This window comes from Pezoporus occidentalis, unplaced genomic scaffold (genome assembly GCF_034315485.1).
Source record: "Pezoporus occidentalis ecotype Australia unplaced genomic scaffold, CSIRO_AGI_Poc_V1 ctg23, whole genome shotgun sequence".
Taxonomy (NCBI): domain Eukaryota; kingdom Metazoa; phylum Chordata; class Aves; order Psittaciformes; family Psittacidae; genus Pezoporus; species Pezoporus occidentalis.
The window spans coordinates 914,781-938,569 of record NW_026914180.1 but is presented as its reverse complement, the minus strand read 5'-3'; the positions used below and the strand labels follow the sequence as shown (position 1 = coordinate 938,569).

Here is a 23,789-nt window from a genome sequence, read left to right as displayed (position 1 = left end):
CCTAATGGCATAAAAATTCCCCAGTATGTTCTGGAACACCATAATTTTTCAAGCACATGGGTTTCTTCCTTTCACATACCTTTTCTGATACCCTGCTATATCACTGCAGACTGGAAAGCCACACAGTATCTAGCTGCGTGTGTGTCCCCGTGACAGAGTGAATGGATGTGTCTTTTCTTATACAGGATTGCCTTTTAGAAAATCCAGATGATGGTTTGCTGCAAGTGTTAGAATGCTTCATCAGTTCCATGTCCACTAATGGTGTTTTGAGATTCCTCCTTGCCATACCTGCTGAAATCATAGAATTACAGAATGGTTTGGGTTGGAAGGGACCTTAAGGATCATCTAGTTCTAACTCCCCTACCAAGAAGGAACAACTTCCACTAGATCAGGTTGCTCCAAGCCCTGTCCAACTTGGCCAAATGTCAGAAGAAGTACTTCCCTTGCACATGGTCTGTGTCTCATAAGCCAGGCTTTTGGCCATTCTGATGTGGCTGATTGCCTGCTGGCTGTTCCATACTTGCAGAGCACCAGCACCCTGAAGGCATGATGTCTCAGTGCCTATAGCATGTGAGCGATGAAGCTATCTGCCCTAGTCCCAGCCCCAAGCTTTTGGCACAGTTCTGTGTTCTGCCAAGCCATGTGGAAAACCTGCCCCTGAACACAGGCACTGGTTAGATAACTGATCATTTCCTCTGGAAATGAATGAAATCATTTAAATGAAGGAGCAGCTAGTGAGTGAGGCTGCTTACTGTAACGGAGCTAATTATGTAGAAAAAACAGTCATAGCAGCAAGAGGGCTTACGGGTGTATAAACATATTTGATGGTTAAGTGAACAAAAATGTGAGTTAGTGAAAGCTTACGATTTTGTTTTTTCAGGGTTGGATTGAGATCGTTGGCTGTGCTGATCGTTCCTGCTATGACCTCTCCTGCCATGCCCGTGCCACCAAAGTTCCTCTTGTAGCTGAGAAGCATCTCAAAGAACCTATATCCTTTCAGAATAAGCCAAATTCTCTTAAAGTGAAAAGTGATTTAACAGTGAGATGTCTTGGAGAGCTGTGTAGCTCTATTTTAAGTTACACCTGTAAATGTAACAAGGAAACCTAGAGCTATGGACCAGCACGACTTGGGAAGTAACTTTCAAAGAATTGAGCTTGTGGGTGACTTTACTCAGGTCAGGGATTTACTATTGTGCTTAGTTTTTTCTAGCTTAATGCTATGCTCTGTTTTGACTGTTCACAGTCTGACTGTTTGCATGGTTTAAATGTGAAAATAGGATTACTATGCCAGGTTATTCCACATCATTCCATGGTTCTGCTGCTAGCTGTACTTGTAAAAACAAGTTGTATTCTTTCAAAATTTGTGATCTTCTGCTCTTCAGGATTATTATTCCTTTCCTCTCTTGTAGTAAAGTTCCTTAATCCAGTAATGGAGGAGATTTCTTTGTGTTGTGTAGCAATTAGCTTTAAGTAGGACCTGAACCAGGCCCTGCTTTCTGTCATCTCAAACTCCTTAACTACCTTGTACAGAACAGTCAACGTTGTTCAGTTTGAGGCAAACAAGGGAGCTATTGGCAAAGCTTACAAGAAGGATGCAAAGGTGGTGATGGAATACCTTTCAGTCTGTGATGAGTGTTACATCACTGAGATGGAGCAACTGCTCAATGAGAAAGGGTGAGCTAGCTGTGTGTATTTGTTACCCGTCTCTGACACCTCTGTTGAGGATCACAAAAAAGCTGCTGGATTGATTTGAGTCACCTGAAACCAGCTTCCTCTTGAGAGTAGGCTGAGTGGATTACCTGAAATATTTTAGTGTTGTCCCTTCCACCAAGTCATTGCTTGCCATCCATCAGCATCTCTTGATATACACTTGTAGATGGGTAACCATGGTATTCAAATACTTACTTGTAAGGGAATGAGCTTCTGAATTTAGTAGGATCATCACATAAGAGAGATCCTCCTAGGAAATGAGAAATGGTTACCTCCTTCCCTGCTCTGGTTTGACAGTTGGCCAGGACTGGCAGATGGTTTTGAACTTAATTTAAAAATTAATAAATTCTGTGAGTGATGGAACAAAATAGTTTAATGAGAACCAAAACTTACGTGAGTGTTCTCCGGTGTTTAGTGATATGCTTTAGGACCTGTTACAAGCCTTTGGCTTCTTGGGGCAGCAATTTGTAGGTTTTTCTTTCACCTGTCTGTGTGTATTCCTAACACATGTAGGAACAATGTAAGATGTCTCTGCAGCTGTTACATTTGGCAGAAGCAGGCCAGCAACTGTGTATGTTATGAGAAGGCTAATGGTGCAGTAACAAAAAACAAACTTCATTTCCTGCTTGAAATGGTACAGTGAATACATTCCAGAGTGGTTAACATTTACTTTTTTTTTTTTTCTTCTCTGAGCTAGGTTTTATTTCTTTTACATTTCTATAAATTTGAAAGTGTAGAAGAAATAGCAGCACTCGAAACAGGGAGAGAAACTACTGCAGAATATGGTGATGTGTACACACATCAAAGCCAGAAGAAAGTGAACTTAATGCATCCAGAATCCCATTGAAATGATTCAGTAGATGAGTTACAAGCAGTATCTCAGGTTTGAATTGATAGTGGATTGCAAATCATACCTGTTGTTTAAATTCAGCAGCCAGTTGTAGCTGCATTCAGAGCAAAGCCTTCATCTCATTTGATAGTGGGTCAGAATGCAGGTTATTAGCACACACTTTCTTTTTAAATGTGTTTTTTATATAACACCAATCTGAGCGCTTCAGCAGGGTTACCATTCCTGATTACACATGCTGACTGTGTCAGCATGCTAGACTTGCCTTTTGTATGACCATGTTTGCATAAATCCATTGGTGGTAATTTTCCGTTAGCACGAATAATAACAGTCATTTGCTTCCTATAAGTGGATGGGTTAATACAGCCTAAATTCTCCTTAGCAAAGAGTGCGTGCTAGTTGCAAGCTAGCAAGTGGCAAGAAGTAGTATGAAGATCGTACTATCAAAAGCTTTAGAAATAAGCAATAAAATAACTGCTGTATCCTCCCCTTAGTCTGGTGTATGTGAAAATGCAGGGTACCTTCTGACATAGCTCAGTTTTCATGAGAAATCACTAAACAAGATGTACAGTGTGCAAGCAAATGCCCATTTTGTGTGTCTCCCTTTTTTCTTTTGGTGTATCTGCTTCATCCTGAGATTATTCCATTTCCCAACAGAGTTTGCTTTGGGCTGTTAACCACAATTAAATTCACTGTGATTATGAAAATGGCTGCTTTTAATGTAAATGTAGTACATTTATTGTTAACAAAGGTTTCTTCTAATAGGTATGCCACGTGTTTCTTTGGTCTTTGAGGTTTGCTCTGGCTTCTGTTGCCCCACTCTTAAAAGTCAACCAACCAAAGCAGTTAAGGAAATGTAACTTGTTTATTTACTGCTGCAGCTTTTAAGTGACTTCTTTTTACTTTGCAGGGAATTCACTGTTGAAACTGAAGGGAAAACTTTTAAATTAACAAAGGACATGGTTACTGTGAAGAGATTTCAGAAAACATTACATGGTAAATTTGTGTCTTTGTTGTTTGATCATTAAAAATAAGAGGCAGCTCGGGATACACTTTGAAAGTGAACTTTATTAGTTGCATTGTCCTGTTAGCATTGTACCAGGGCACAGGAAAAATGCCATATGTTATTTCCTTGAAATTTGACAATTTAAGAGAGTTGTAAAGCTTTCACACAGCAGTGGGATTTCAGTGACCATTGATGCAGGCCTGTCTGCCTGCTTCTTGCCTGGTCTGCTCAGTTACTCATTCAATAGGCTTTGGGTGGCATATTATTGATGATGCTTCAGTTGCGTATTGTAGGATCTGTAAGGCTCTACGTGGTGCTATGACCCAGCTGCTGTTGTGATGGAGGAGCTGGGGAAAGTCCACCAGCTTTGGGAACTTCCATCTAAGTCCATTACAGTGCAGCAGATGGGTTGTGGCAGTCTGTTGGTCAGGCTGTGGGCAGCTCTCTGTGCTCAGAGCTCCTGTTGTCACTTTGCCACCTGGAGCCAAATCTTCTGGCCACTGCCAGCTCATCAGGTTAAAGACCAGGCTCCTTAAGCTGAGAAGTCCAGTTAGTTCCTTTGGTAATCACATCAGCTTTGGTCAGTGACTGCATCTCCATGGAGCTTTTGTCCTCATATGGGAAATGGGGCTAGAAAGGTAACTTGCCATATTGCATGGATTTAGTTCCTCAAATAAGTCTTGTCTTTCCAGCCAGCTCTGTAAGCACCTCACCCAAGGTCGTTTGGGAAGTCTTTTGACAGAGCTGGAGACTGAGGTAGTTTTTTCCCGAGTTCATACTGTAACTAGTGAATCATTCTGCCCTAGCTTGAGAACATGATAAATGCTCCTAGGATGGAGTAAAACAACTTATAGTATGTGCAGAATATATTTGTTCTTGCAGCTTCTGAGCCTTTAAAGATGTCCAGGTGTCTTTTAGTTAGCATGTGCTGCTGCTGTGCAAGGCTTTGCTTTGTCACTTCAAAGAATAAATCGGAGTTGTAACTTGCAGTGACTGTAGTATTGCTGGGCACCAGTAAGTAGAACCTCATTGCTGATTTTCCTTGAAGTTGATACATTTGGCGGTTTGGCTTCTGTCTGCAAGCAGAAGGCAAAGCTTATAGTTTCCCTCTCTTCTCTTGAAAACTGGTTGCTCGATGCAAATAAAACAAAACTATCTTGTACCGTGTCCAGCTCTGGGGCCTCCAATATAAGAAGGACGTGGACCTGTTGTAGCAAGTCCAAAGGTGGTTTGAGGGCTGGAGCACTTTTTCTATGGAGACAGGCTGAGGGAGCTGGGGTTGTTCAGTCTGGAGAAGAGAAGGGTCCAGGGAGACTTTAGAGCAGCTTCCAGTACCTGAAGGGGCCAAGAAGAAAGTTGAAGAGTGGCTTTTGGCTGGGGCATGTAGGGGATGGGGCAAAGAGGAATGGCTTTAAATTGAAAGAGGTTTAGATTAGAAGTTAGGAAGAAGTTCTTTACTGTGAGGGTGGTGAGGCCCTGGCTCAGGTTGCCCAGAGAAGCTGTGGCTGCCCCATCCCTGGCAGTGTTCAAGGCCGCATTGGACGGGGCTTGGAGCAACCTGGTCTAGTAGAAGGTGTCCCTGCGTGTGGCAGAGGGGTTGGAACTGGATGAGCTTTAAGGTCTCTTCCAACCCCAACAGTTTTGTGATTCTTTTGATAGGTAAAGCCCCACCCAGGTTAGGTACTTAATTGAGAAGGATTGGCTTTCAGAATGTGAAGCATGACCCACTTGTGCTGGAGAGCTGGATACTGCCTTTGATTTTCAAAAGCAGCTAATGCCTGTAACTGTTGCTTCTTCCCCATTATCTATCTGAGTTTTTTCTAAAAAGCTGCTCTGTCTGAGTAAGGCAGCTGTCCATTGAGCTCCTTTCATACACAGAGGAGAGGAAGAGGAAAAAGCCTCTGTGACAGATACGTGCCAGGTACTGGAGAGAATGATGGGTATATAACAGCACAGCACATTACATCTTCTGAGAATTTTTTGCAAACACTAATTAGTTGATCCTTATTCTTTCCCACTCTTGTGATATGTTGCAGACGGATGGAGAATAGGGCAGGTAGCAGCACTGAAGCAGGCAGATAAGCGACTCAAGAATACAGAGGGAGTCTTTGGAATTTGAGTTTTATCTAAAGCTCCACAGTTCTCCACTCAGACTCCTGGATACTGAGGCTGTGTCTGTACATTAAACCAAAGTGGGCCAGGGATTTAGCATTACCCTGCCATCATGCAGGCTGTTTAATTGCTGTCATATTCTCTGGAACAGTTTTGGTCTATGCCAAAGAGCACCCTCCGAGACGATGCCTGGACCTAGTTTGTGGCATGGTGTGGAGCAGGCAACTGTTCTAGTGAACAGTTTAGATGAGGCTTCAGTGTTGTGAAGTGGAAGAGGGTTTATCAGCATGGATGGAAGTTATGCAGTGTTGTTTGTTCTCAGTGCCAGAGAAGGGGCCTTGACTTGTATTCTACAGCCTAAATACATTATGTACATGGACTATGTCCAAACCTCTACTTTAGGTATTTGCATTTAGAAGAGAAATGCTTAACCTTTTAATTCCACGTGAATGGAATATTACTTTATGTAATCAGAACTCGTGAGCACAAAGGCAGCTTCAGTAAACACTTTTTTTTTTTTGTGTGTGTGTGTGTATAAATTCCTTTTAAATGATGACGTGGATTCTTTTGTGTTCCAGTGGAAGAAATCATCCCAAATGTAATTGAACCCTCATTTGGTATTGGGAGGATCATGTACACTGTGTTTGAACACACCTTCCACATCCGGGAGGGAGACGAGCAGAGAACGGTGAGCTTTACTATGGCTGGGCCTCAGTTTAACTGGCTGCAGGCATTTGCCTTTCCCTAACATCCAGGGGCAGGGCTGAAATAGGACTGCACAATACACAGTAGAGAGGGGAAGACCCAGGTGGGCTGTTGAATTGCTGGTTTTGCCTGCGTACGTGTTGTTTGTACATGGGTGCTGAGAACATTCTGGGGCTGCGTGCGCATGAGGCTCTCACTGTATTACTGGCAGGAGGGTGAGAAATTCCTCCTTCTGGATTCACACTTGGCAGTGTCCCATGTCTCAGAGAAAGGCATCTCTTCTGTGTTATATTTCCTTTTTCTCCGTTGCTTTTCCTGGAACCGCAGCTCTGCAGCAAGACAGACAATAGACTGACTGTTTCCTCAGTCCCCCAGTGAAATTTAACCTTCTCTGATTCTGGACACCCCTAAAATCTTGGCCTGAACTTTGTTGTGGCAGGGGCCAGAAGGATTTTTGTGTTACACACAGAGTACAGCCTGTTCCAGCCAGTGCCCACACTGTCATGTTCTGCACCATTGCTGCTGGCCCATGGGAAGCTGGCTGTAAACTTGATGCTGGTTCCTGTTTGTTGTTTCTGGCTGCTAGACTGTGTTTATTGAAAAGAAAAATAATGATGCTCCTTAGCATCTCTGGTTACCACAGGATGTGATACAGTTATGAGTGGAGGGAACAGGATTCAGGAGCCCAGAGTTAGGACACAGTTGACTTTCTATCACAAAATGCTTATGTAATCTAAAATACCAGACTTCCTTCTAGCAGCCATTTACTTTCCGGATAGCTTGGGCACCTCTCTATTGTGGTGCATCTCAGTTCATTGCTTCTGTACCCTTACAGGCCTTGCTGTTTGCCAGGAAAGATTTCCAGTTCCCCCCACCTCCCTTTTTTGCACATTTATCTGAGGGTGTCTGTGGAGGGTTCTGAAAACCTTTGAGCTGCATATGCTCCATGTGTTTGGGGTTTCTCTGGGAATCTTACAGCAGGTTTGGCTTAGACTGTGCGTAAGACTAAATCTCCTGGGAAGTCCCTTCTACGCTTCATTTTCCTGTAATTCAAGTGAGGTTCACTTTCTTCAGGCAGTGTTCTGTTAGGCCTCTCTAGGTGGAAGATAATGTTTATCTCTAGGGAGGGAAGGGGGAGTGGAGCACAGCTGGAGAAAATGAGTCTTCAGTGGTGTTGATGCACTACTGCCCTAATGTCTTATATAAGGCCAGTGACTCCCCTTGGAACAGTTGCCCTTCCTCCATCCTCAGAGCATATTCTTAGCTCTTAAGAATCTGGTCTAACCATTAAATTTGTATTAATTTCTGCTTTTCCTTTTTCTCCTTAGTTCTTCAGCTTCCCAGCCATTGTAGCACCGTTCAAGTGCTCCGTTCTTCCTCTAAGCCAGAATCAGGAATTCATGCCTTTTGTCAAGGACTTATGTAAGTGTATTGAGCACTTGAGGGCTGATGGGGATGCACACTGTGAAGAAAGGTTTCTTCTCAGTGCTATAGGAAGAAAATGGCATTGGGATCCCCTGGCTCTCATTGAACAAAACAGCTGAGTTTGTTGTTATCAGTCAGCCTTGGGTATCCATCAGTCTCTTCAGTCTAGTCTCAAAAACCCCAGTTCCCTGCCTTTCCCCATGTTGATTTGCAGTGTAAAAGACGCTTATTTTTTTTTTCCTTCTGTGTCATAAAGAAATCTTTCCCACTGCTTAGGAGAAGCTGTCAGAAGTGTGTGTGTGTGGGGGGGTGTTAGTTTTTTTGTTCTTCTCTTTTTGGGGGGAGAGGTGAGGACAATTGTTTGGGGTTTTTTGATTAAAGTTTGTTCTTGTTGGCCAACTAATTTACTGAGTCAGTCCCAGAGCTGCTGAGCCTCCAAGCATTCAAAATGCCCACTGGTACCATCTAAAAGTGCATATCTGAAGGACAGGAATGTAGGCTATATGTCAGACAGTGTCTTTTGCTGTTGGCATCAGTTCTGCTCGGAACCTTGCCTCTGCATGCTGGATATGCCCCTGCACATGCATGTGGCTTGCAAGTTTTTGAGTTAAAGCAGAGTCATGGGACTGTAATGACAGGTTGAAGTCACTAAGAAGTCAATGGCTTTGCTCTTTGGGTGGGGATTGCATGATCCAATGAGAGTAGCAGGGTACCTGTGTGGTGGGCTTGAGCTTGTAGTCTTGTCAGGGACTGGAGCACTGGATCTTTTGTCAAAATAAAACCGAGACTCTGGTGTTGCTCGAAACCAGGATGCAGGTGCCTCGCTTCAGGGTGTGCTATGCGAATGTATATTGGAGGCCTCTGCTAGGATTGTGTTGCCTGCTGAGTATGTAATGAGCCCTGGTGGTCCCCCCTTTTCTGCTTTTTGCAGCTGAAGCTCTCACTAGGAATGGCATCTCTCACAAGGTGGATGATTCCTCTGGATCCATTGGCCGGCGCTATGCCAGGACTGACGAGATTGGTGTGGCCTTTGGGATCACGATCGACTTTGACACTGTTAATCGAACACCTCACACTGCCACCCTGAGGGACCGTGACTCAATGCGCCAGATCCGAGCCGAGGTAAAGGGCAGGCAAATGAGTTTGGCTGCTGACGAAGCTGAGCCTGATTCATATGGGCTAGGGGAGAGCATTAGCTGCTATTTCTGACCCAGCAGTGGCTCTGGTGTATGCAGGAGGTGTCTCCAGCTCTTGCAGGCAATTCTGAGAAATCCCCAGGGAAGAAGGATGCTGGCCCTGCTGCTGAAGTGAGAAGAGGCTTTTGTTTTTCTTGGATACAGAGGTGTTGATCCTACTTGAAAGCCATGCCTTGTGCCATGCCTTATGTTGATTGCACTGCTTTTCAGAGTGCCTCCTTCCAAGTGAAGACTGCTGAGTAAATGCACAGGTAGTGTCTGGCTTTCAGAGGCAGAGCTCTGAATCCACAGACACCAAAAAGCAGGAGATTTTTTACTACTTCAGGCTGGCTGGCTCGCAGAGCATGGCTCAGACATAGCTCCTTAAAGCTTTTGCTTCCTGACAGTGTTGCTTGTGCAGCACCAGAGAAGCTGGTGAGCCACTGCCCAAAAGCCATGTTGGCCCTAAGCATGCTCTGCTAGTAGGGCCATAATAGAGACTGGAATAGCAAACCTCCCTATGGTGGTTAGTGCCCATCTGCAAAGATGAGATGTAGCTTCACTCTGTACAAAAGCACTGGTGCCATATTGCTGGGGCTTCTGGGCCAGCTGTGGATTCAATTCAGTGTGACAGGTGGTGCCCATTCCTCAGGGCAGCCACCTGTGTCACCTGGATGACGTCTCACTGCTCAGCAGCAGAGACAAAACTTTGTTATCCTAAAATTTCTGCATGTTTTCTGGTTTCCCCTAGCTGATCCTTCACACTGTGACAGTGTGCTGTGAGGAGCAAAGAAAAGGCAGCTGTTTTTTGTGCTGGTCTAGTAAATAGGGCCAGCTAAATCCTGGCTTACAGCATCTTTTGGATGCGTGTGAGGTTTTCTTTTGTTTCCAAAACTGTAACGCAACACTATCAGGTATGAACCTTGTTGTGGTCCACCACAATGACAGCTGCATTTCCCTCAGGGGACATCTCAGTCTGCTGAGATGACATAGAGTAATTTAAGATCTCCTCCTAGTTAATGGTTTTTCTCCCCAAAAATGATCTTGTATTAAGATACCTTGCACATGTTCTGTTACTGATGTAAAAATTACCCATGTTCTCCAAGCATCCAACAGAGCAGCTTTATTCCAGTGACTTATTTGTGTTTTATGCATCTTTGTGACTTTGCCTGCAGATTTCTGAGCTTCCTGCCATCATTCGTGACCTGGCCAATGGTTATCTGACTTGGGCTGATGTTGAGGCAAAGTATCCACAATTTGAGGGACAAGAGACTGGCAAAAAGGACACAATAGAGGAATAAAGAAAAGGACCTTGAAGTAAAATCCTGTCAAATGTCCACTTTTTACTGTTTATGTTAATATGAAATAAACTTATCATGTATTATTCAAAGCTGCATTGTTTGTGCACACAGGGACTATTTGTTTGGTTTTTTCGTCAATTGCTGCCCGAATTTAACTTTAAAAACAGAAAGAATTGCAGTCCAAGGTGTTACAAATAAAAACACCATTAATATGCCTGCTTCTCTGTGTTCATGCAGCCTTGTGCTTTCTTCAGCAATGTCTGGGTTTTCCGGCTTTTCTGGCTTTTTTTTTTTCTCCTCATTTTTTTTTTCCCCTCCTGCTTAGAGCTTTTGGTATTTCAGGTTTGTGACAGCCCCTCAAGAAGTCAGGGACCATGCATCCTTCCATCTGGATTCACATCACCTCGTATTCTCATGCAAGATGGCACTAGTCCTGTTTCTGCCACCACCATGTGGCTGCAGGGGCAGCTGAGCATGAAATTGTTGCACTGACCAAGTCTTCTGTATGTTTGCAAGAGCTCTCTTTAAAACATGAGTGCAGGCAATTCTGGGCAGTGAAATCAAATGGTGACTTGAGAGCTATAGTCAGAATAATAGAATCACAGAATGTTTTGGATTGGAAGGGACCTTAAAGCTCATCCAGTTCCAACCCCTCTGCTATGGGCAGGGACACTTTCCACTAGACCAGATTGCTCAAAGCCCTATCCAACCTGCCTTGAGTTAAACTGCACTTTCATGAGTCTGTCTTATGCTTCAAAGAGGTGTCTGCCCTGAAGCAAGGCAAAAGCACCAGGTCTTCTGTCTGGACTGTTTAAAGTACTCTTAATGGTGGAGATGTGCATCTGTGGATCCCTGCTAGGAGGCTTTTCTAGCCTCAGTTTCCCCTGTGCTGTGGTGAATGATGGTTATCGTCTTTGGCAAATACTCCAAGATACACAGAGCTAAAGTAATAAACCTGGTAAGAAGGACTAGACAAGCCAAGGGGCCTATGTGCCAGGCACTGTACAAGCCAGCACACAGAGGGGTATGGAAGGGTGGGAAGGGCTTTCAAAAACAATTAGTGCTTTGGGGTGTCCTTGTTTTGGAGGATCCAAGTGTACCCTGAAATTACTTGGGTTTTGAGCTGCATTGGAGGCCCTGCCTGCCTCTAAGAAAGTGTCTGACCTGGTCCCTCCCAGCCACTCTCTGTCTCCCACTGCTGCTTTTTGAGCAGTGGCTGGAAAGCCAGGTCAGCTCCATTCATCTCCCCAGCCCTTGCTGCTACTCATGCTTGAAAAAGGCAATTAAGCACCCACACACTGCCAACAAATGTAGCAGTACTATATCCGTCATGTAAGAATGGATGAAGTTTGCAGCAGTGAATGGGAAACCGTAACCAGGGAACTAATTAGCCAGCAAATTGTGTCTTGGCTTCAGAGAGGAGTGTTAGAGCAGGATGCAGGTAAGCCCTGCATGAGGTTTGTAGTTAAAGGCCTTGTTATTTAAAATACAAACAAGCCCTGGAACCAGCTGCACTACGTTAAATCCTTTCAGGTGGAGACCTGATCGATGCCAGCCACAAGTGAGGTGCTCCTGCCAGTGCAGAGGGCAAGTTAGAGGTGGAATCTGCTGCCTGACCAGATGGGTGCTACCTGTGGCTGCCCTAGCCCTGGGCAGCATCCCTGGGCAGCTGCTCACCCCCTTCTTAGCTCACACCCCACATTGCTGTGAGATGTAGCCAGCCGAACACGTCTGTCCTCGTCCTGACTAATACATACGTGCTGTGCAGAAAGGTGTTTGCTCACCTGCGTTTCAAACAAACAAAAAGGCTGGTACATGTCTGAGGACATAATTCAAAATCTGAGGGCAGTCCTCCCCAGCACAGGGCAGATCTTACCTGCTGCTCCAGCAACGCAAAGCAGCAATTTGCCAGGTTTTACAGGTGTCTGTTGCTCTGTGAGACATGTTACAGCAACTCAACAGAAGCATGAAAATAAGGATTCCTGCTCCTCTCCTAGGTAAATAATTCCGTATTTCTGAGTTGTGGTTTCTTCCAGTGTTAGGCAACAATAGCAATGTAAAAAAGCTGACTATACATGTGGATATTTGTTGCCCTGCCACCAACTGCAGCTGGTCCTGGCTGAGGTCCCACACCAGTTTGTGCTCATCCAGCAGGTAATTCCCAATTGCATCATTCTCCGAAGACATAAGAAATGGGTGGAGGTCTCATTCCCTCTTTGCTGACTGTGCCCCATACCTCTGATCAGGGGCTCCTCAGTAAATTTTTACCATCAGCTAGTAGCTACTGAATAATTGGGTGCTGTGACTTTGATTAGCACTTATCATTCAAGGAGCAATCTTCAAACTCCTTTAAGGGGGTTCCTTAAAGGGGAAAAAAACAGCTCGGAAGAGACTGCCTAATGCCATTCTGCTTAAATGTACTCTGAGAGGGCTCTGCCCTTTTTGGCTGCTGATGCACAGACAAGGACCTGAGCAGAGTGGCGGTGGTGAGACACTGGCAGAGGTTGGCCCAGGGAAGCTGTGACTGCCCCATCCCTGGCAGTGCTCAAGGCCAGGCTGGAGCAGCCTGGTGTAGTGGAAGGTGTTCCTGCCCGTGGCAGGGTGTTGGAACTGGATGAGCTTTAAGGTCCTTTCCAACTCAGACCATTCTGTGACTGCATGATTTAGCGAGCAGCATCCAGAAGAGGGTGCTGTCAGGCAGGAAATACCAGGCGTAAGGAAGCTATTCACTGAAACCGTATGTATTACTTTTAAGCCTTGCGGCTATTTCAGTTGTTCTGCAGCCCTGGACCTCTAGCGCTGCACTGCTCTAATGCTCTTTGTTAATTCGCTGGCTGAAAGATGCTGTTGCAGCCTAGATTTTAATGTAAGTGAGGCAACAATCCTAAGAAAGTCTTCAAAATGTAGTTCACAGTAATTCGTCTTTAGGGGAGTTCACAGCTGGCATATAAGAGTGGAGTCTGGATTCCCTTGACAAGAGCTTATGGAGTTATGGTGACCCACCTATTAAATGCAATTATATACAGCATGGATGGTTGCACCCTCTGGGTAGCCTCTGTGACTGGTGGAGTCTGGGGTATGATTTGTCTCACTTGTAAATGGGCATTGCAAACAGACATTAGGAGAACACTGGGTTTTGCTCCGCTGATGGAGGGGATGTTGGGAAAGGTAGGACAGCCAATGCCTGAAGGTAGTGGCATGAACCTTACCTAGTCTGTCCATTGCAAAAAATCCCCCTGATAACAAAAAACCCTGAAGGTGACAGGCTTGGCCTAGCGAAGACAGCTCCAACAGATGTACTTTGGAAATTCAGCTTAAAGCTTTTTAATTCCTATCTTTTCTGTGACCTGCAATTCACCTTCTGAGCCAGATAGGCAGAGTTTAGTATTTATAAGTGGGGGCTGCTGAACCTCCATCTAACTGCATATCCCTCTGCCACACTCATTTCCATGTTCCTATCTGAGCTGATCATGTAACTGTCTGCTTTGTGGTGTAATCTGCAGCTATCTCCTCTGCAAGGGGATGGGAAAACATTGCCCTTTCATTTCATAAAGCTACAAAAAATGAAAAGCACTGGCAAAGCTCATGGGTCTTTTTAAAGTAATATCTCAGCTTGCATCGTTGGGGCTCTAGCTGTGGGTTCAGGCACTATTTAGGATCACCCCCACTTTAAGGAAGTGTGTGAAGATTTTCTTTTCTAGTACAAGAACTGGTGAATAATTGATAAAATTAGCAGGTGACGGCTTTGAAATAGGTCCTCAGAGGAAAGATCACTGTGTATTTGTGCTGTTCTTCCTCTCTTTGCTTTGCATCTCCTGGTTGCTGTTGACTGGTCTGTGAGGACTTGGAGGTATGGGAAGAGCCAGAGTCAGAATCACTTATATTCCTAACAGTCAGCACACAAATCAACCCACACAAGCTAAATCCATCTATGCCAGCCTTTAACGTGGGGAGTGCTAAGGGCAGCATTTAAACCAATTGATCTGTAACAGTGTTATACAGCTGCTGCTTCAGACCAGACCTCTACACCTTCATGTATAAATTGATGAGAAATGCAGCTGCTTTGCAGCAAGATAAGTGAGAAACCCTCAGCACCTATCCCCAAAAGCCGAAGCAAAGAAAGCTTATCAGGACTTTCCTTTGGGAGCAAAGCAAAGCTCTTCTCTTTCTTCAAAGGGCTTATAGTAGTGAAAGGGGTATTTCTATGAGACACACTGTTACAGTAACTGGACAGGAGTATAAGAATAAGGATTCCTGGTCTCCCAGGTAAATAATTCCATATTTTTGAGCTGTGGTTTCCTCCAGTGTTAGGCAGCCATAGCAGTATTGAAAGTGCCTTTAGGGCTGGTTATACTGATGGATATTTGCTGCCCTCCCACCAACCCCAGCAGGCCCTGGCTGATGTCCCACACCAGTTTGCACTCATCCATCGAGCAATTTCCAATCGCCTCATTCTCAGAAGACTAAGAAATGGGCACAGGTCTCGTTCCTCCCATTGCTAATGCTCCCCCCTCTCATCAGGAGCCCCTCAGTAATTTTCCAAATCCCACAACCCTCTTTACAAGAATGTAATGATGAAGAGAAAAGGCCAGGATTGAATTTTCTGCCTCTTAGGGGAAACCAGATATGAAATAATAAATATATATTATATTTTCCAGTCAAAACCCTGCTGGTCACTAATACCTGCAGATTAATTGTACTAATCCAGTGTGATCAAGGGGAGATGGTTGGCTACCTGGCACTATTTTGGTCCCTTGCTTATGAAACTCCATCTCCGTGTTTGAAAGAGAAGTCTTTACATAACCGCAATCACTCAGACGCTCAGATAAGAAAAGGACTAAACTGTCCCAAAACATTTTATCTTCTGCACAGATGCTGCCTATGAATTTTGTCTTGATTAAATAACACGGCAGCATCATATTTTGTTCTGAATAACAGATGTCCCTCTGTAAGAGGGAAGGAGGAAGTCTGCTCTCTTGACTGGTTGTTTGGTGCAAACAGAAATGGGGATAGTTGGAGGTTGGAGGATATGGAAACTCACCTGGTCAGTGAGAGCTCCTTGGAAAATAGCTAAGGGACACTGGGAAGGAACATTTCGTTATGTCAACGAATGGCCTGTGACACATGTTGGCTCAGAGAGGTCTCCAAATGTGTAGCGTTGGTGCCATCACAAACCACAGAGCAAGATTAAGGTCTGGGTCAAACAGTGGGAAGGGAGCAGGAGCACAGGAGCAGCGTCTTAGCTGAGCACACCAGGGGATCTGTTAAATGAAAGTGGTTTGTATCTCTTGCACCATGTCTGCTTCCTGCCTCTTAAAAAAGGGTGTTCTCCTGCCCCAGGACGCATGGCAGGGCTGGCATGAAGAGTGGTTTTGGGATGCTCATGATGCAAAGTGTGAACGCTAATGAAAGAAGTCTCATTCTCGCTTCCCGCCCTGTTGCTCTTTCCCCATTGATGAGCTCCTGTCTGCAAAACTACGATCACCAGCAAACAGCAATGATCTGAGCAGAAAACCAGGATCCACTGAATGCTTGGAGACAGGATTTCTCACCAGTATTTTGCTTCTGTTTATCACTGATTTTTGCAGACTGATTTACACCAAGATGAGTGAGGAGCTTGCATATACTTTTCCAAATATTGCTAGAGAGACATGGAAAGTTAAGTTCCTTCTCAGGTATTCCTACAGCAAAATCTGGGTCTCACACAACCCCCCTTCAGACCTGCCATGGGATGAAGGGTTGAATCGAGATGAGGATGCTAATGTCCTGGAGCAAGGTGGATGTTTCCATCCCAGGTTCTCACCTCCCCCACCTCCATTTCTCTCGGGGTGATTTGAATACAACAGGAATAAAGAGCAGCTTTTTTTAGTACAGGTTTTTATTAGAAAATAGAGGCAAACTATCAAAGGAAATACAGAAAAAATCCAGGGAAAAGAGATGAACCTCATAGCTGAAGGATCCTATACAACAGAAGTATGTTGGGACATGGTACTGAGAAAAAGGACAATTGCAAAATGTAATTTATTTTGCTTTGTAAAAAGAAATGTAGGGAAGAGCAGCAGATAATGTTGGATTGTATGTTAGTATTTCACTGGGTGTTCATGACTCCTGCTAGCTCTCCCATCTCTTGCATGACTAGTTTCTGCCTACCAATAAATAAAAAGTCATGAAAAATAGCTGGAAAATAACCATCTCCTTCTGTGTGGATTATGGCAGCCTTTCCACATCCCTGTCTGCACCAGCTCACTCCCTTGGGTGTCTGTCCACAGCCAGGACTGTTTGAAGGCAGAGTTTCATCAGTGCAGCCCAGCAGGCAAATTGTTAAGGGCTGGAATGTTTCTGCCTCAGAGACATCTGCAGTGCTGCCTCTGTGTGCCAATGATGTCTAATAGCTGCTGGCTGTTGCAGCCTGTGTTCCTACAGCTCCTGCTCTTTTCCTGAAGAGGCTGGCTCCTATGAGGTAAAACCACCATGAACTAATAGGGATGTCTCACTTGGAGCCCAGCTCCCCCTTGCAGCCGAGAAGATGAAGCCAGTAGGAGTCCTGGAGTCTCACCCTAGTGCGGACATCTAAATAGGGCAGAAAAATCACTTTCTCCATCTCTCTCTTTCTTTCTTCTGATTTTAAATAGTGGATGACCAGCTCAGATGGTGCAGAGACATGAATTCAGGTGAGATAAAGCCAGCCCCAGAGCATGGTAGACCTGCAACCACTGAGAGACAAATAGATACATTCCTGTTATTATTACTATTATTATTGTTGTTGTTATTGTTTATTATTATTACTATTCTTATTAGACTTTAGGAAGATTTGCAGGTGAGAAACTCTGTTAGACTAAGAATTCACCTTCCTTTACCCCACAGCAGCCAAACTTTTCTAGACAGCCAGTGGAAAACTGCTCAACCACATCTTAAGCTTTTCCTGTTCACCAAAGGACGGTCCAACTGGGCTGCACTCATGCTCTACTGTTTGTCTTGGGTCTTACTAGAAAGATGCTTAGGCAAAACCTTTTCTCCTTGTATCCATGCTCCAGTAACACAGTCTGCGACTCATCTCTCACAATCACCTTGGCTGGAAAAGCAGTCACTTTATCAGTGCATGTCACGTACGTAGCTGCCTTCCGACCACCCCCAACTCAACTTTGTTTCTGTGAGTGGGTCATCATGTGAGTTAAAAAAAACATTCCCAGTTAGAAAAGAGGACCTGGATAATTTATTCCTCACTGTCTTTTAATTCCTGAGAGAAAATCCGCAAACAAGGGACAAGGCTGGGGCAACTGGTGAGGCTGAGCCTGCACACCAGCTCACTGTCTCTTTCGCTTGCAGAAATAGGGCAGAGCTGAGCAAAGATTACTGGAGCAGTAACATCTTGTACAAAAAAAAGCAAGCTTAAAAGGATACAAAGCTTGCAGAAAGCAGCCGCCTTCCACCATGGCCTGTTTTCCAGTGAATGGTTTAATTCCCTGCTTTTCATGTAATAGTTTAGTCTACTATTATCACAGTCTGTTATCAGTCTACATATTTAGGGCTGATGAATTTCATGCTAGCAAAAAAAAAAAAATAAAAAAAATGCAGGGAAAAAAGCCCTATGAAAATAATAGAAATGCTGAAGGAAATCTTCAAAATCAAACAGATCTATTGGGGGTAAAAAAGACTAAAATGAAAATGGCCCTTAACTTTGTGTAAGTATCCATTTGGCTTGCCTGGTGACCACATGGGGTTTGAAGACAAGCTGTCTCAGTTTTTGCAAGCTACCACTGGTTTATTGATTCTTCCTTCAGCTCCTGTCATTTCTTTGTGGCATTAGATAGAGCTCTTTGCCATTGTTAATAGCAGGATAGTAATGTAATGGCCAGGACATAGAGCAGCAGCGGCTGGGGAATGGAGCACAGGGCACATGCTGAATCCATCAATGGCAAGCGCTGCTAAAAGCACAGAGGGAGGAGGATCATTTCGCAGTGGGTAGTTTTGATGAAGCGGCTGGTTGAGCTCCAAAGGCATGGCCAAGTACTGAAAGTCATCATTGTATGGATGCAGTCTCACGTCTCACCACATTTGTGCAACCTCAAAGGCAAAACCTGGTGGCTAAGGAGGGAGCAGGAGGATAGAGTGCTGCTCTGGGCAAGGAGAGCACCCAGTTCTGGGGAGGGAGTCATGAACCTCCTTTTTGCTGTCACTGAAGCTCTCTTAGTAATGCCCAGGATGCAAAAGCAACTGAACCCCCTGGGCAAGTCTGAAGTGGCACTTTCAGTCAATTGCCCAGCAAAGCCCTTCCTTCTTCTGCCCCCAAATCACTCTAAACAGCAAATTGGCTTGGCCCAGTAGCTTTGGAGGTGCACCTTGAAGGTAGCCTCCACATTACTAAGCTGGGTCAGAGGGGTCTTATGGGACAACACAGCTCATAGGCCAAAGCCTCCATGTCAGATGTGGGGAGGCTCAATCCATGCTTGTGGTGGAAACGGCCTCTGCAAACTCCCAACTCCACCTGAGCTGGTGAAGCACTGGGATCAACCTAATGCCTCCTTTTCTTGGCAGAACAGTTAAACACACCGTTTGTGTCCCCATACCCTAGTCCTTTGGCCTTGGCATCTGCAATGGTTGCGAGCCTAGCTGAGAGTTGATTCCCTCTCAAGACTGAGACATAACAAAGGATGTTTTTTGTCCAAGTGTATTCAGTAGAGCATATATGTTTTTGTTCATTGTGACTGTTGGAAGGAGGAGGAAAACACAGGTGTGCAAGTGTTCTATGACCTTCATACTTGGCCATGCTAGGGCACCTGGCCAATGCTCTCAGCATGGACGACAGTGAGATCATAAGAAACAGCCCCAAGAGTAAACAATTACAGATCTGGCATAAACCCAGTTGTTTTTCTAAGGGTACAAGAGCAGGACCCTCTTGGAGCCAAATCTGAATCCTCACCTATGGGTGGATGCACCATGCAGGAATTTTCCCAATTACCTGAGACTCCTGGCATCAGCTGCAATGGGGCTTCCAAGCTGGAAATGTGGGCCTGGATGGTGATTCAACGGTAATTGGAGATGTATTTCTTCTTAATCTCTGTTCTCTCTATGTAGTAATGATTTGATGCATTGCTAATTTTCCTCTGTACTTTATATATATAGATCTCTAATTTGCTTCACTGTACTTATTTACTATATATAAATATATACATACCAGTTTCAGGTTAGCATGCTTGTTTGCTTTCATGTGCTTATTTACTTTAGTGTGCTTGTTTAATAAATTGTGCATATTATACAGCTAGTCTGTGGTCACTTTGTTGTGTACCCTGCCTGTCAGCAGAACAGCATCCTCCCTTACCTCTGACTGCAATTTGTCCATGGTAGCAGACCCCTCACTGCCTCACATGACTGCAGGACAGCCAGTGCTGGCATCAGCTGCTGGAAGGCTAGGGACCAACAACTATGGCTTGCTCCTACTCCTGCCAGGAAGTTGACGATGGAAAGCCTTACTATGTTTGGTGAGATTTTTGGTACTTTTCTTTTTTCTTAAAGCTCCAGCTGTTGGAATCACATGAATATATCTGAAATCACAGATTTCATTTACTTACTTTAAAAAACATCTCATCCCTCTTGTTAGCAAAAAAACCCCAACCCAACCATGTTGAAATGAGGACTCTTATATAAGAGATAAAGAAGAAGCCAAAATAAGTATTTATATCTGTCCCTCATCTCCAAATCTCCCATTGTGTCAGCCAGTTTTGACTGAGGTTTAAGTTCGCTCTGTGCCAAAGTCCAGATCCTCCCAGGTTTACCACTCCAGGCTCCCACCATATACTGTGAGATGTTCCCAGGAGAGCAGCTCCACCAGGACCATGGACTTTGGGGGCAGACACAACATTCCCAAGTGAGCAGGCATCAGTCCTTCTCTTGTTGAGTGCTTAATCCTTTCTATCATGGGACCTGTAGGAGCTCATGATCATCTCACCTGTGTGGATCTCGTGGTGCACAATGAGGGGCAAATTCTGGGTGAGGTTCTTCCCATAGTCCAGGCACTTGTACTTCTGCTGACCCATGTGGATCCTCTGGTGCTCCTTGATTTGGTGATGAACCTTTTGCAGTCAGTGCAGGAGAAAGATCTCTCCCCCGTGTGATTCCAGAGGTGCTTGGTGAGGTCCACCCTCACCTTGAAGCTCTTCCTGCACTCACCACAGGCATGGGGCTTCTTCCTTTTCTCAGGATAACTCTGTGTTGCTGTGCTTGGTAGGGTCTTCCCCACTGGCCTCCCCTCCAGCTCTGATGCCGTCTCAGTCATGCAGCTCTGGAGGCTAGTCATCATCACCCTCGTTCTCAAAGCCTTCAGCCTCTATCTCCTTCTTATGGTATTTCTGGTGGGTTGCCAGGGTGCCCTTGTGGTTAAAACTGTCCCCACAACTCATGCAAGTGTACAACTTCTCGCGAGTGCAGCTGAGAAAATCCTCTGCCTCCAAGAGCTCAGCATCATCGTGGCTGGCTGTTCCACCACCTACTTCTTCAGGGGTGGGTCCTGGGTGGTGTTCACTAGGACAGGCATTGCTGGGAGTCCTCCTGGCTGTTGCTACCAGCTTTTCCTGCCTGCCAGGGCTGCTGGGAGGTGGCAAACATGGATGGGAAAGCTTCTGCACTGGTTTGAGTTACTCTTCTTTAGATGAAAGCTTATGTTTTCCTTCATGGAGGCTGAACCTGAGAAGAAACCGAGGCAGGTGTTATTGTCAAGGCCAAGAGGAGAAAAAAAACAACAAACCAACTGCTTTTAGTATAGCAAGCAGACATGGTGAAAAAGAAAATTGTAAATAAAAGCCCAGCCAAGCTTAGTTAATTCTAGTAAAACCAAAGGCCGAGAGACTGTAAAATCTAAGAAGGGATTGAAGGTCATTGCTGGAACTGCCTGGCACAGGGTGGAGGTTCTCCACGTCTCCAAGTACTCACAACAAGATATTGGTGGTATGGTGGCTCCTCGTGCTGAGCTGATCTCTGAGCAGGAACAAACACCTAAGTCTGTTTCCTTCAGAGAGGTGTTAATGGCTGGTGGTCACAACCATCAGGGACCAGCTCATAGTCATCAGCACTTCCAGAAGTAAATCCCCCTTGGTAGCAGGCACACACAGACCCATTTCTGGAGCATTCCTGGAGTCATAAGTCAGGATGACCAGACCAGGACCAGGGGCCAGGACCAGGAACCCATGCAAAGAGTAGTCACTGAGATCATCTGCTCCTCTTTCAGTGCACTGGTAGAGAGGGACCTTCTGGGATCACAAGGGTAAGTGTTAAGGATGAGCTAACAGCTGCTTGCCTCTGGGATGTCTCATGTTGCACTCCCAGCACTGAAATATCACATCTGTGGAACAGAACTGCCCGATCGCTGTCTAAGGCTCATCTGGCTGTGCAAACCCCACGGGGCTCACGTCCTCAGCAGGTGCACCTCTATTTCTATAGGGACTTTGTGTCACATCCAACACGGTGATGGGACAATGACATCTGGGTCATGGCTGCAGCCAGGCAGGCTGGAGGCAGAAATGAATCTCACACCAGTGTCCTCATTTCTCTGTGCAGCACCAGGGCAGACACCAGAGGCTGTGCAAGGCTGCTAGGGCTGGTGGCGAGGAAAACAACTGAATGGACACAGATGTCATCCTGGTGTCCAGGGCAGCAAGGAATCAACTCCTTCTCCTGCCCTCTTTCCTGCAGTTGAACTGCCAAAGGTCCAGCTTTGCCTTGATGCCAGATTCAATTTGCAGGCTGTCGCACGTGACCCATGAAGGGTGCAGCCACAACACCATCACCAGCATTATTAACCCAATTGCATTAGAAGTCCAGGCTGAAGAAGTACCTATTTGCCATAGACTTTCTTCATGGGAGAAACACTACCAAGCTGTCTAAGGAACTTACCTGGGGCAGCTCCTGGCTGGGTGGAGTAGCCAACTAAAACTCTCTCCTCCCTTGCTCCTTTTCCCAAGTGCCCCAAGGTGCCTGAGAAGCCTCTGCCCAACCCCTCACCTGGGCAAAGGGAGCCCTAATCCATCAGGCTCAGCAGCCTGATGCATCCCAGCAGGCTTCCATCCAAGGGCATTTGCAGCACATCTGCTCCTTTCTCACCAACAGAAAGGACAGGTATTGGGTGAGATGTTCTTTGTGGACCTTTCAGTTAGGCTGAGAAATGGAGGTTGCTTTTACTCTCTGTGGTCACCAACTTCTCAGGGCCCAGAGATGATTCCAGGCAAACTGTTCTCTCTTGCTGTTCCATGTGCTGGGACATTTTTCCCAGTGATGGCTGCATGTCAGCACAGCTGCTTGAGTTATGCTCGTGAAACACATGAACAGGAGCAGCTCCTCTACTGTTGCTCTGCTCCTTCTACTGCGAATAACACCTCTGCCCAACAGCACACACACAGGCACAGGCAGGCTGTGTATTAACTCATTCCCACCTGTGCCTCCATCACTCCTGAAAGCAATTGTTGCACAGATGTCCCAGAAGCATCAATTTTAGTCAGATTTTAAAGGATGGATGGCCCTTCCCATGTCGTACTGGTGTTCCTGCTCCCTGTGTTTAGCCAAGCTGCCTGCTCCTGGACTAACCATACCTCTGACCTTACCGGTCACCTCCATCCAGGGGAACAAGCTAGGTCTCTCAGGCAGGATTCAGGCTGAGAAAGACAAGGGAAGCAATTTATCCCACCTGGGGCAGTTTACTCCACCACAGACAACCTTGACAAACACTCTGGCTTTGCAACAGTGACCCCAACTCCCAGAGGTATCCTACTGCTGCCCTGGGATGCTGTGGGACACATGCAGACACCGCGAAGGGGTTCAGCCCTCAGCATCCCATCCTGGCCCAGACATCCCAGCTCAGCTATTTACTGACCTGTCTTCCATCTCCCTCAGCAGTATGTAGGTCTGGAAGTATCCAAGTGTCATTGGCCAGATTTTCTTATTTCTACCCACTTTGAGCTCTTCTTCACCTTCAGCTACTTCATTCACATCTGTGGGTGCTGACTCACAGGAAGTCTGTGTCAGCTATGTGAAAACTACCGAGGGGGAGGAGAGACAGAGGAACTGGGTCAGTGAGAGAAGGGGCTTGGGGGTAGGAAACAGCAGCCCTAAAACACCTCAGTTTATGGTTGGGGGGATCCCCAGCCAATGCTGCCTCCCTGCCTGTACTCCTGCCTGGCTGCCCAGCGCCTGGTCCCTCCACAGGCACTGCCTGGGCTGCAGGCTCCTGGGAGCTGTAGTCCTCTGCAGGGATGCTGCTTGCTAGGTTGCTTTGGAGGATTCCTACATTTGGTAGCTCTGGGTTGTTACAGGGAAACACAGTGCCCATGCAGCAGCAGACTGGAAATAGCTTTTGATTTGCACTAGTTCTCTTTTTTAATTGCTATTTTTAGGCAGCTGAACTGCTTTGCATTAGAAGTCCCCCCATAGTTCCAAGCTGTCCATGTGGATGCTTTCACTCTCTGTTTGCGTGGATGACCTCCTTGGAGTTGTGCAAGCAAGTAAAGCCACCCTATTCTCCT

General features: G+C 45.6%; 1 protein-coding gene and 1 long non-coding RNA gene across 3 annotated transcripts in view; one reads left to right on the top strand and one right to left on the bottom strand.

The window, feature by feature from the left end:
- Window positions 1-10,370, top strand: part of GARS1 (glycyl-tRNA synthetase 1) — a 29,116-nt gene extending 18,746 nt beyond the window's left edge. Inside the window, exons 11-17 of one of the 2 annotated variants that reach the window (XM_062621352.1) lie at window positions 881-989; window positions 1,530-1,674; window positions 3,468-3,553; window positions 6,254-6,363; window positions 7,709-7,802; window positions 8,737-8,927; window positions 10,156-10,370. In XM_062621352.1, coding sequence (XP_062477336.1) covers window positions 881-989; window positions 1,530-1,674; window positions 3,468-3,553; window positions 6,254-6,363; window positions 7,709-7,802; window positions 8,737-8,927; window positions 10,156-10,281 — 861 coding nt within the window. In that variant the 3' untranslated portion in view covers window positions 10,282-10,370. Of the gene's footprint in view, window positions 1-880; window positions 994-1,529; window positions 1,675-3,467; window positions 3,554-6,253; window positions 6,364-7,708; window positions 7,803-8,736; window positions 8,928-10,155 lie in introns of both variants that reach the window. The other variant, XM_062621351.1, reaches the window with a different exon arrangement.
- A 9,086-nt stretch (window positions 10,371-19,456) lies between these two features.
- On the bottom strand, window positions 19,457-23,286 carry LOC134165024 (uncharacterized). The gene is made up of 3 exons (XR_009965331.1): window positions 23,141-23,286; window positions 22,867-22,922; window positions 19,457-20,961 (listed from the first exon to the last, which is right to left on the bottom strand). It is a non-coding gene; the product is annotated as an uncharacterized LOC134165024 (long non-coding RNA).
- Between the last annotated feature and the right edge of the window lie 503 nt (window positions 23,287-23,789).